Source organism: Astyanax mexicanus, chromosome 7 (genome assembly GCF_023375975.1).
Source record: "Astyanax mexicanus isolate ESR-SI-001 chromosome 7, AstMex3_surface, whole genome shotgun sequence".
NCBI classification, from domain to species: domain Eukaryota; kingdom Metazoa; phylum Chordata; class Actinopteri; order Characiformes; family Acestrorhamphidae; genus Astyanax; species Astyanax mexicanus.
The window spans coordinates 330,001-342,876 of record NC_064414.1 but is presented as its reverse complement, the minus strand read 5'-3'; the positions used below and the strand labels follow the sequence as shown (position 1 = coordinate 342,876).

The window sequence follows — 12,876 nt, the reverse complement described above, 5'->3', positions numbered from 1 at the left end:
AAAGTATTTTTTATTTTTAAATATTTGCATTTTACATTTATTTAAATATATTTTAACATTAATATTAACTGTTTATTGTTTATTTAAAGTGATTTGGGATTTTCTCTTTTTGAACTGCTTTAAATGAGAGCAAAAAAAAACAGCAATGTGGGATTAGCATGACAACAGACATTTTTTTTGTATTGTGAAATATATTGCAATATTACAAACAAAATACAGGAATTTGTCACACGATTTCCCCAGAAGTTATTGATCTAACATGTAATAATATAAACAGAGTCTTCTCTGTAGCAGAGTTGTAGTTTGACATGCAGTATAGAATTATTTGATTGAATTTATTTTATTTAGTGTAACACTGCATACTCTGCAATGATGATCCTAAAACTATATATTGAGAAGCCCTTTTAAAATAGATTCACAATAATTGTTATTATATATTTGGGCATTATACACACATCATCAAATGCTACTATTTAAATGAATAACCATTTAGGTAAAATATAAACATATTTATTAAAAACAGAATACATACACTGCCATGAAAAAAAATATCAGGGAAACACTAACCCCTGTATAAGCTGTGAGGTGTTATCGTGTAAGTGAGGTTGAACATGGGCCAGATGCTGTTGCCAAAACGACAAGAATTATGGGAGTTTGAGTGGAATCTGATGGTGGATGTAGATGGATAGATGGGAAATTTTATTTTTGAAGCACAGTCCACAGTGTCACACGTGTATCAGGAATACATTATAAAAGGCATTACCTCTCACAGTGTACAGTGCAGTGGGAGGTAATGATGGTGACCAGCGGTCTCTGGTTAGAACTGTCCATGTCCACTGTTCATGATACAAGTAAAGGGACACGATAGATAATCACGTCCCGTGACTGAGGCATGTCAGTATATAAGTGTGTGTGTGTATAAGTGTGTGTGTGTGTGTATAAGTGTGTGTGTGTGTGTGTATAAGTGTGTGTGTGTGTGTATAAGTGTGTGTGTGTGTGTGTATAAGTGTGTGTATAAGTGTGTGTGTATAAGTGTGTGTGTGTGTGTGTATAAGTGTGCACATGTTTAAGCTGGTGAGGGATGTGTGAAACTTGCTTTATGGTCTTTTTTCAGTATTTCTGGCATTTAGTTTTGGACTAATTTCACGTCTCGATGTGTTCTTCACTAAACGGTTTGGCCACGCTCTGAACCGCCGACTTTAACATGCTGACATTTACCATCACTACTGAGCCGGAATTACTGATCAGTGTAGTGAGTGTGTGTGTGTGTGTGTGTGTGTGTGTGTGTGTGTGTGTGGATTTTATTTAAGGGGGGTTAATAAACCTAATTTGTATTTTGCAGGAGAAAGCACTTGTCAAGCTTCCTTGCTTGTTTGCACATATATTTAATAGGGATGTAATTGGCTCAAATGCCAGCAGTGTGTGTGTGTGTGTGTGTGTGTGTGTGTGTGAAAGACAGTGTTCTGGTTTGGGTATTCTGTTGAGTCCCATTGACTCAGCCAATGAGATGCAAGCCCAGACAAAGGCTCAGCACTGGTGCATGCTGGGAGCAGATTAGTCCCGTTACTGTCAGTGACGCAACTTCCAATAAAAGAACAAAAGAAACGACTTAATTCCTCAAAGCTTTTGTTAAAATGTTTTTACAGGTTTACAGTGAGGTGAATAACTAATGACACCCCATGATTTTTTTTTAGACAATCAATCAATCAATCAATCAATCAATCAACCTTTATTTTCACTCGGTAAATACATTGAGGGTTACCCTCATTTTCAATGTAGCCGAGCATTTAAATAAAATTAAAGAGACTGAAACTTAAATTTAAATTATTAAACCAAGCAAACAATGTAAGATTTAAAATTCTAAATAAAAGAATAAAACGTAGAGCAAAAAATGATAAAAAGTAAAAAATATATAAAAAATAAAAGGGAAGAAAATAAATGAAATAAAAATGTAAAAGTCCAAAAGTAAATTACTCAATATTTAATATCTGTTTCAAATCTATTTAAAAGCTGCTTTTTCAATCAATAACCCGACAATCAGTATTTAAATACATTTCTACAGAAATTCTAAAAGGTTAGACACACTTTATGTTATGCACTGATGTAAAGGTCATTTCTGGGTTAACACTATTTCACCACACAACTAAAATATATCTCTGTATATATATGTCTGTGTTTCACACTGGCTAAAAAATAAAGTTCTAATGAAAGACTAAACTAAACCACACAGAGGAGGAGGAGGTTAATAAGAAAAGCTGTGACCTCTGTGAACTCTACACACTCTCACTGTGTAGAACCAGATTCAGGCGTTTCTATTAAACTGGCCTCCTGCATTGTTAGCAGTTTTGTGGTGAAAAGAAAAAATCGAAGGACTGTGTTTAATCTGAGACACCTCCTCACATCCTCCTACACACACTCACACACACACACACACACACACACACACAAATCTACACCAACTAGATCACAACTACAGCGTGAAATATCTGTTCAAACCCAGCAGGAGCTGATTTCACATGCAGGTTCCTCACAGGTGGAGTTAGAATGTGATGAAATGTGCTGAGCTGTTATTAGTCTCTGATATCAGTGGTGATCAGGTTCAGGCTGGTCTTTAACAGTAGAATTCTGAATCAGTTTTTCCTGCTATAGGAAATGAATGGTCACCTGTCGAACTGTTGCTTTCCAGTGTGAACGCAGGGTAAATAAAACCTGATGTTTTGGAGATGATCTGCTCAAGCCATCTAAAGTCAGCTCTTCTCCATCCATCACCCATCACAGATCAGCTGCTCATCATCCATCTTACTCTCCACTACTGATTACATCCAAGCTCACATCAACTCTAAATGCTGACATTAGTGGCGCTATTATACTCCTGAATATATAAAACCTATATGGATGTATAAAAGACTTTTTAAAATGTATTTAAAAGCTGTTTGATCAGTGGTAGGATGGTCCCCCCTTATATGCCAGTCTTGGTTCCTCCCAGTGTTTCTTCCTCCTCCTGCAGCTCTGAGGGAGTTTTTCACTGGGGGTTCTGTATTCTGTATTTTCGATGTTTAATGTTTTGTCTGATTCTTTGTCCTGTAATCATGTTTCTGTAAAGCTGCTTTGTGAAACACCAATTGTAAAAAGTGCTATAATAATACATTTGATTTGATTTGTTTTAAAACATCACAGTTCAGTTCTTGTAAAAGTGTCTCAGATTCTCAGGCGCCCATTTTTCAGCTTTCTCTTCTCTTCCTGTTTTTTTCCTCCAACAGATCCAACATGGACATCCTACAAAACGCCACTCTGAACGACTCTACTCCTCTTTACTCTTCCCTTACTCCCTCCCTCTACAACCTCTCCACTCCTTCATCCAATCTCTCCATCCCTCTCCCTCCTCTCCTTCCTCCTTTCTTCACCCTTCACCACCCGCTGCCCACCATCATCTTCACGCTCTGCCTCTTCCTTCTGTTCGGGGGCTGCGTGAGCCTCCTGGCGCTGTGCTGCTCCTCCAGGAGGTCTGAGGAGCTGGACGGGGGAGGCTGTGGTCCAGGAGACGTGCTCTACTGCGGCCGGTCTTTACCCAGCGAGCCTCAGCTGAAGCTGTGGAAGCGTCTGGGCTCAGTGCGGAGATCCTTCTCCTCAGCGCCGTCCTTCAGGAGACCTCCACCTCCATCAGCCTCCGCCCAGAGACTCCCGTCCAAACTGTCCCTACAGCTGGAGGAGGACCGGAGAGACCCGCAGGTCCAGATCACCCTGCCCTGCTTACTACAGTACGCTACTGAGATATAGAGACACACACACATACACACACTACACTACAATACACCATTCACAGACGACCTGCTACACACACACCTCCACTGGACTAAAGTATTGCCAGACCTGCTCTTTTATTGCTTCTTCTGAACTGAAGTATTTTATGTATTATTAAAAAGCGTTTATCCTGCTTTTGCTGGAGTAAAAACGCAAGGGGAAGACTTTCTATTAATTTTTTTTTTTAGAGCTTTGCTGTGAGGATTTGATTGCATTCAGCAACAAGAGAAGCATAAGTGAGGTCAGCATGTTGGATGATCGATCACCTTATCCCCAAACACAGACTGTAAAAAAGATGGACGCCGTGTCGCTGTTCACATTCATTCAATAAAAATGAAGCCAAAATCTTCCTCCATGTTGGCGATCCTGAAACCCGAGTCTGTAGAGCGCAGTAGAGACCAGAGGAGGGAGAAAGACTGTGGAGAGACGCCTACTCATTTAAATAACCCCGCCCCTGAGGGCTGCCTCCACAGAGCTCACACAGTCTATGGTCCCGCCCCGGCTAGGGGTAACCACACCCTTTTACAGTAACCACACCTTTGGTCCCGCCCCGGCTAGGGGTAACCACACCCTTTTACAGTAACCACACCTTTTTGAATAGAACTGAAAAACGTTTTAAAAAACGAATTCTGGGGGATATAAAAATTTGACAATATAAGCAGAGGTTACACTAGCTGCTGCATTTAAATAAAGGAGGTAGAATTACAGTATATTAGAAAAAAACGTGATTGAAAGTTGTTCTGTTTTGAAACCTATGGGGATGGGTGGAGTTACGCAGCTTTCTGAAACCGAACAGCAGGGGGCGCCCGACCTGTGGTGGCTTCACTTTTGAGAGATGATGCTCCGTCCAGCTATATACAGGCTATGTCCCCAACTCCAAACTCCAAACTTCAAACTTCAAACTTCAAACTTCAAACTCAAAATCCCAAAAGTACTGGATGGAGCACCATAGAAGCAGAAGCTAGTATTGTGACCTATGAAAGCTGAAGAACACTGCAGTGCACTGTGGGATACGTGAGAGGGCTCTCCTGTACTGAATGTGGACGTGCGTCGTGAGTCGTGGATCTGTTTATGTGGACAATTCTAGCCAGATGCTGCCGGTCACGATCATTTCCACCCACAAGTGATCAGAATGATGGATCAGGATGTTGGGTTATTATTTTTTTCAACCTCCTCGTCATCAAAATCATCCCAAAACCCTAAACTCCTGCCCAAAGTCGTCCCAACTCCCCGAGTAATTCCAAATCTGATCTATTCTTTACACCTGATATTATAGCGCATCATTATGTCTACAGGCTCATGTTTATCTGCCATGTTGTCAAATGTTTGAACTTGTTTTTCTTTTTGTTTTTGTAATAAATCAAATTTAGCGATTTTGCATTTTCTTCTGTTTTTTGGTGTTTTTTCATGTTTTGTTTTTTTTGGGTGAATAAAAAAAGCTGTCCAGGACTTTTAAAATAATACACTTTTCTATTATGTTATGTCAGGAACAGTAATGGTGTTCCCAAGTTAATTTGACCTGGTTCATGTTTAATTATATTATCCAAAATATATCTAAACCCCACCCCCAAAAAATCCTAACAAGCAGCGTAAATATATCATTACTAACTCTGTTACTAATTATTCTGCTAATATTTATATTAAGTGCAATGGTGTTCATTACCTCTAACAGGTAACGGTTCAAATATGATAATTCACTTGTTTTTTCATTAAAAAAATACATGTTCAACCTTTTTTTTTTATATTTCACTACTTTACATTATTTTATTACTTTTTTACTTTTGAAAGACCAACATATAAAACATGATAGTTTTATATAACATTAAAACATAACATTGCAATTTAGTTTTAGTTGTAGTTTAGTTTTTGCAAAACTGTGAGATGAACCATTTTCATATTATATGTTGATTACAGTGATTAATTAAGGCAAGCAGAAGAAGTTTCATACTGAAATAAAAAATACTTTAAACTATTTTTCCCAGATCTTCAAACTTTAAAGTGGGTAAATTTGACCCAGGACAGATCAGGAGGATTAAGGAATTGATGTGGAAGGCTGTATTTAGAAGACGACAGCAGCAGCAGCAGCAGCAGCAGCAGCAGTAACACTGCCACAGTACAGCTGCATCTAAACTGGAACTAAAACTGAATATAACTGGACTTTATCCAACATCAACAAAACACTGCCACGACCCGCTCTGACCCACGGAGCTCAGCAACCGCTAAAAAGTTCTGAAGTGGTGCAGAGGCATTCCCAGCACTCTGCCCAGACATGCTGATATAATAGCGCTGTGGGTTGATGGGGGGCTGCCAGGCTGGATGAGGAGCCAGGGGGCTCGGAGGCGATGGGGTTTTCCAGCCGGTTTTGTTGGAGTTGACAGACTTGGCGAGAGTCTGAGAGCTGGAGTGATTTAGAGTAGTGTGTGGAGGGTGGAGTGTGGAGGGTGGAGTGTGTGGAGGGTGTGGAAGTAGCCTGACCAGCAGGACTGAACAATACCAGCCACAGAAATAAGGATCATGTGTTTTAATGTAAATACTAGTGCAGTACAATATGATATAAGACCAGTTGGTACTTTTGAGGCAGTGTGGGCAGTGTGCCAAGTCCTGCTGGAAAACAAAATCCATAAAATCTCCATAAAAGTTGTATTCAGCAGAGGGAAGCTGCAAGATATGAAGTGCTGTAAGATTTTACGGGAAAAACAAAACTGAGTTTGGACTTATATATATATATTATAATAGAACACAGTGGATCAACACCAGCAGATGACAGACATGACTCTCCAAACCATCACTGATTGGTGGAAACTTCACACTAGACCTCGAGCAGCTTTTCCAACTGATTCTTTGGTTTTCATTGGCTGAAAGCCATAATCACCAACAATAAAAGCATGTATTGCAAAAATGCAATATACGTGTATATACTACATTTATGTAACATTTTGAAACGAACTAATTCACAGGATTAAGCTTCAAAATCCTGATTACATCTCACTAATGTGTTTTTTACAGCTTTTCATAAAAATGTATTTAGTTTTACAGATAAATGTATTGGTCAATTTAAAACAATTTAACTGAATGTATTTGTTTATTTGGTTTATAATTCAATTATATCACATAAAATTTGTTTAATTGGACATACCTTCAGACCAGTGCGTTTTCAGATATATATATATATTGTGTGTATATAATATTAATATTGACTTTTCCACTGTTTTGATCACAGTTTATAAAAGCACGATTAGGAGGAAGATCATGAAACACAATATCATTGTTTATTATATTATTTTTCACTGTCTGCCAGTGCATTGTAATGTTATCAATAATATATCATGTTTTTAAAGTGGGGAAAGGGGTTAAATAAATGTAAAAACCTATGTATATATGTAGATTGTAAATACCTGCAGTATGCTGGTTCCTCTGGGTGCACTCTCCAGTATTGTGGCATCATAGCTGTTCTGGAGGAAGATCGGTCTGTTGTCATTAACGTCCAGCACTTCCACCAGCACTGTAGCCGTGCCCGTCTTCCTGTCTCCTGCAGGACCGTTATCTACAGAGGGATTAATTACAACAACTGTGAATTTCAGTTTAAATTAATGCATTTCTCAATTAAAAAAATAAATCAGTAATATGCATGCTTTCTTATGTCTGCTTTCTCATGATAATGACTTATAACATAAGCTTCAATACATAAATACAATAGTACAGTATATAGAAGCTGTGGAGTTTTGTAGTTAACTGTTAAACTCTGTATGTTTCAGTCAGTTCTACTGAAATCACTCATCACTATATTTCAGTTCTCTATGAATAAACAACAAAAGGTTTTTAGGCCCTATAATAGAACCCTGTGGGACTCCAAAATAACATATACAGTCATATGAAAAAGTTTGGGCACCCCTACTAATCTTAATCATTTTTAGTTGTAAATATTTGGGTGTTTGAACAGCCATTTCAGTTTGATATATCTAATAACTGATGGACACAGTAATATTTCAGGATTGAAATGAGGTTTATTGTACTAACAGAAAATGTGCAATATGCATTAAACCAAAATTTGACCGGTGCAAAAGTATGGGCACCCTTATCATTTTATTGATTTAAATACTCCTAACTACTTTTTACTGACTTACTGAAGCACAAAATTGGTTTGGTAACCATAAACAAATATACAAAATATACAAAACACTTTTTCATCAGTGATGTTTTACTCTCTGAACTATTCGCAGTTTAACATGTATTCTGACTAGTGACGTCCAAGCGCTTGCACACCACTGTATAAACATATATATATATAAACATGTGTATATATATTTATAACCTGAACGCTGCACATTATTCTGGAGTTTGGGCAGATATTAATAAGCGGTGGTCTGTTCTGCAGACTCTGATTTAAATAGTGTTCAGACTCTGTTCTCTGCTCTGTCTGACAGGTTGTGTTTAATCCGACCAAACACCACAGATCAGAACACACACACACACACACACACACACACACACACCGTCAGCTGCACAGGTTTCACTACAAACAGGAAAACCTCAGCACCCTGCTCTCGCTCGCCTCGCTCTCGCACAGGAAGTGAAGGTGCTGCACTAAACTCTCGCGCACACTGCAGAGTGCAGCACACAAAAACACTCACACACACACACACACACACACACACACACACATATACACACACACACACACACACATATACACACACACACAAACCTACACAAACACAAACACACACACACACACACACCAAACCTTCACACCTTTACCCATGTTATACCTGCAGCTAACACACACACACACACACCTACACACACACATATACACACACACATATACACACACACACCTACACACACACATATATACACACAAACAAACCTACACAAACACAAACACACACACACACACACATCTATACACACACATATATACACACACACAGACACACCTATACACACACACACACACAAAATCACTGCCAGCCACATCTGAAGTCTCACCGATGGCCTCTATAATAAGAGTGTAAGACGCTTGTGTTTCACGATCCAGATCCACCACAGTGCGCACCACACCGGTCCTGAAGCCCACACTGAACTTCCCATCCTGATTCCCACCTGCACACACACACACACACACACACACACACACACACACACAGACGTCACACTTATTACACAATTGTACACAAGAGAGAGTGCTACTCTCACAGATACTGGTGAGCACGTTAAGCATAATAAGGTAAATAAGTAATTAATAAATAAGTAATTCAATAAAAAAATTCATTCAAACAACAATTTTTATATATACTTGTTATTACAAAGTAATAACATTTTTATATATACTTGTTCCTTCATTGTTCTTTTTGATGTTAAAGTCTTTACTGTTCAAGGGGATTTTGATGAAGGTGCAAACTCTCTGTGATCAAATTCACAATTGATTTTATGCAAATCTGATGAATAAAAAACACTGTAAACCCCTGTCTGGACAGGATTATTTTCTGTAAAAAATATTTATCAATTCTACTCAGTGATAAAACACCTGCATCCGGACTGCAATTGTAAAAAAAAGGAGGATCAGTGAGTTTTTAGGCTTTTTTTTCTCGGTCACATGACATTACGTAATGCTGTTCAGTAGCTCCTCCATTTCCAGTCACTGTTGTGTTTTTAACGTGGATCTCCGTGGAAACAGTGGCACACCCAAAACGCAATTACGGTGCGCGGCAGTTGACAAATATCTATTTTATTAAACAGGAGGAGACAAAACTCAGAGATGAGCCGTCTATAACATAATCCCAGAACACACTAAACACATGACACTTAAGATCAAGAAATATTAAATAATGATCTTATCTTGCCATGAGTACTTAACCTCACTCACAAGATAACACCTCACCAATTATACAGATGTGAGTGTTCCTAAGTTGTCCCCTAAAAAGGAACATTTCACAATCAATCTACATACTGATGTCCCATAACTTTTGGCGGGTGAGTGTGATTCTACACACTGTGACGGAGCGGGTTATGTTCTGGTGACTGGCTGTAATGTGATGTATGTTATTGTATATTTAGGTTATTGTGGTGTTTGACCTGTGATGAAGTAGCTGAGCTCAGCGTTCAGTCCGGCGTCGTTATCAGAGCAGTTCAGCCGAACCACCACAAAGTCCCGCGGCACACTCTCCAACACCGAGACGTTATACACACGCGGGAAAAACGTGGGCGTCTCGTCATTCACATCCAGAACTGCAGAGAGAAAAAGAGAGAGAGAGAGAGAGAGAGAGAGAGAGAGAGAGAGAGACAGAGAGAGAGAGAGAGAGAGCGAAAGAGAGAGAGACAGAGAGAGAGAGAGAGAGACAGAGAGACAGAGAGAGAGAGAGAGAGAGAGAGATACAGAGAGAGAGAGACAGAGAGACAGAGAGAGACAAAGAGAGACAGAGAGAGAGAGAGAGAGAGAGATCATTAAAAATCACATTTATTAATCACATTGTCACAAGAAAACCATCAAACCATCATACGACGAAGCAAATGAGAGAAAAAAGAGAGAGACAGAGAGAGAGAGAGAGAGAGAGAGAGAGAGAGAGACAGAGAGAGAGAGAGAGACAGAGAGAGACAGAGAGAGACAGAGAGAGAGAGAGAGACAGAGAGAGACAGAGAGAGACAGAGAGAGACAGAGAGAGACAGAGAGAGACAGAGAGAGAGACAGAGAGAGAGAGAGAGAGAGACAGAGAGAGAGAGATACAGAGAGAGAGAGAGAGAGAGACAGAGAGAGAGAGAGACAGAGAGAGAGAGAGAGAGAGACAGAGAGAGAGAGATACAGAGAGAGAGAGAGAGAGAGACAGAGAGAGAGAGAGAGAGAGAGAGACAGAGAGAGAGAGAGATTAGGTTTAACAATATAATTAAATTCTCTGATCCCTTAATGAATTTTAAAGTACAGTATAAAAGTAATGGAAAATTTTGTATTGAAATATTAACATGTTTAATCCTAGAATTGAAATCAAGATATACAACTATAAGCCTATTCTGAAGTTACTGTGCTGTAAACACCACATTTAAATACATACATTTAAGTATTTTCATCTTCTCACCTCAAGGAGAAGGTATAATACAGAATAAACATATCTTTCATTTACTTTTTAAAGGCACAGTAACAAAAAGCAGCCTGTTAAATCCTGTATCCAGTCTTAGACCTTAGTATTCTTTTGTACTTCTGATCCCTCTCCCTCTTCATGTACCACTCACCTGTAGTCCCCTGTTTTTTATTTAGTTTATTTAGAGTTCTTATTTAGACATTGTAAGAGCAGGTTATTATTTTCTGCACTGCTGAGAGTGCTGAATGTATGCAGTGTGCTCAGTGTTAAAGTTTGTTATTTTTGCATCTTTACAAAACTATACTGTCAGTGTTGGCAACCTTTAGTTAAAATGTAGTATTAAGATATAATTGAATTTATTCTCATATTTTGATTATAAGTTTATAGTAAGTTTAAGTAATAGCATCGTGCACATCTTTCAAAATCAAACTGTGTTACAAAGACATTCTATTAACATTTACATTTACTGTATAGCATTTATCTGACGTTTTTATCTAAAACCACTTATACAGTTATTTCTGTTACAGATCTGGGCCAGTGTAGAGTTAGGAGTCTAGCCCAGGGACTCTTATTGTTCCTGGTGTCCTCACAGCACCTATTCATTCATGCAGGGAATTGAACCCAGAGGTTTCAGTCTCCCAGGGGATGTTTCACGCTGTGCTGCACCAACCACTCTAATTTCTCTAATATTTAATGCATGTTTTTAATTAATATCCTTAAAGTGCCGGGCTCTCTGCTACCTGTGATGGTCAGGGTGCTGGTAGAGGTTCGTGGGTACTGTCCAGCATCGAAGGCCACCAGCCGCAGGTAGTACTGTCCAATCTGCTCGCGGTCCAGCACGGCCGTGGAGAACAGCACCCCGGTACTGGTGTTGAGACGAAAGTCCAGCCGGGGCATTCCTACCTGCAGCCCCAGAGTAACCGCCCCATTCTCTGCCTCATCAGGGTCCTGTACCTGAACCTGGATTACACAGATTACACAGATTATGTGTTATAATTATCTTATAATTAGATTCCAGTAAGCCTCACATCTTCACATCCACAAGTAACTTCCATTTATCCTTTTTTCTCATAGAGTAATTTACATTAATATAGCACAGCATTAAAAGCACCTGCCTAATATAGACTAGCCCCACCTATCTGGTACCAAAAGTTATCAGCAGATCCTTTAAGAGGTCCTGTAAGGTGTGTGGGTGGGTCTCCATCAGCATCAGTAAGCATTTTTCACCTGAATGCATCCATAGTGCACATTTAGTGAGTAAACACCACTGCACTACAGATAAAAACACACAAGACCTGTCTGATGTTTTCTTTCTTTGTTTATCTGTATAAGATCAGGCCTTTGTCTCATGTAATATACACTGCTTTACACAGTACACTGACACGCCAATAGTCATGGGATAGCAATATGAAAACGAATTTAGTGTTAGCTCAGTGAAGAGCTTAGGAATTAGGAACGCTCACAATAGAAATAAAAACAAATGAATGTTTTTTTTTACATTCATTCAACATAAAATACGATAACAGCAGAGACTGAGAATTCCAGAAACCCTAAGAAATCGTGAACCATTTCCTGTGAATTACAGTATCAAATCTTTTAAATAGTCCATATCTTTGCTGTCCAATGAAAAACAAGTATCTCTATTTTTGTGCATTTTTAGTTTACTACATAATTTGAACAAATAATTTCTTGACGAATGGACAAATAGATATTCAAATATACCAAAATGACCTGAAATAAACTCTTTTTACATTGAATTCCATGTTTTGGAGACGTCACAAAAGATTTAAATGTTCTTTATTATGTTCTTGCAGATTGAAGCTGTTCTAAAAAGATTTATTCTTATTTTTAAACAGAGTAAATTGTCTGTAGTTTAATACTTATATAATACAATACAACAGGAACCAACCCTGAAGACGGAGGATCCGATAGGCAGGCCCTCTGGAACCTCAGCGATAAACGGCAGGTTGAGGAAGGCAGGGTCGTTGTCGTTGAGGTC

At 38.8% G+C, this 12,876-nt stretch overlaps 1 protein-coding gene across 1 annotated transcript in view; it reads right to left on the bottom strand.

Moving 5' to 3' along the window:
• cdh23 (cadherin-related 23) overlaps positions 1 to 12,876 on the bottom strand; it is a 277,788-nt gene that overhangs the window by 62,602 nt on the left and 202,310 nt on the right. Inside the window, exons 23-27 of the mRNA XM_049481005.1 lie at positions 12,787 to 12,876; positions 11,618 to 11,837; positions 9,880 to 10,032; positions 8,794 to 8,907; positions 7,197 to 7,345 (exon numbers count right to left, since the gene is read on the bottom strand). The exon at positions 12,787 to 12,876 is cut by the window's right edge and continues 56 nt beyond it. Coding sequence (XP_049336962.1) covers positions 7,197 to 7,345; positions 8,794 to 8,907; positions 9,880 to 10,032; positions 11,618 to 11,837; positions 12,787 to 12,876 — 726 coding nt within the window. The remainder of the gene's footprint in view (positions 1 to 7,196; positions 7,346 to 8,793; positions 8,908 to 9,879; positions 10,033 to 11,617; positions 11,838 to 12,786) is intronic.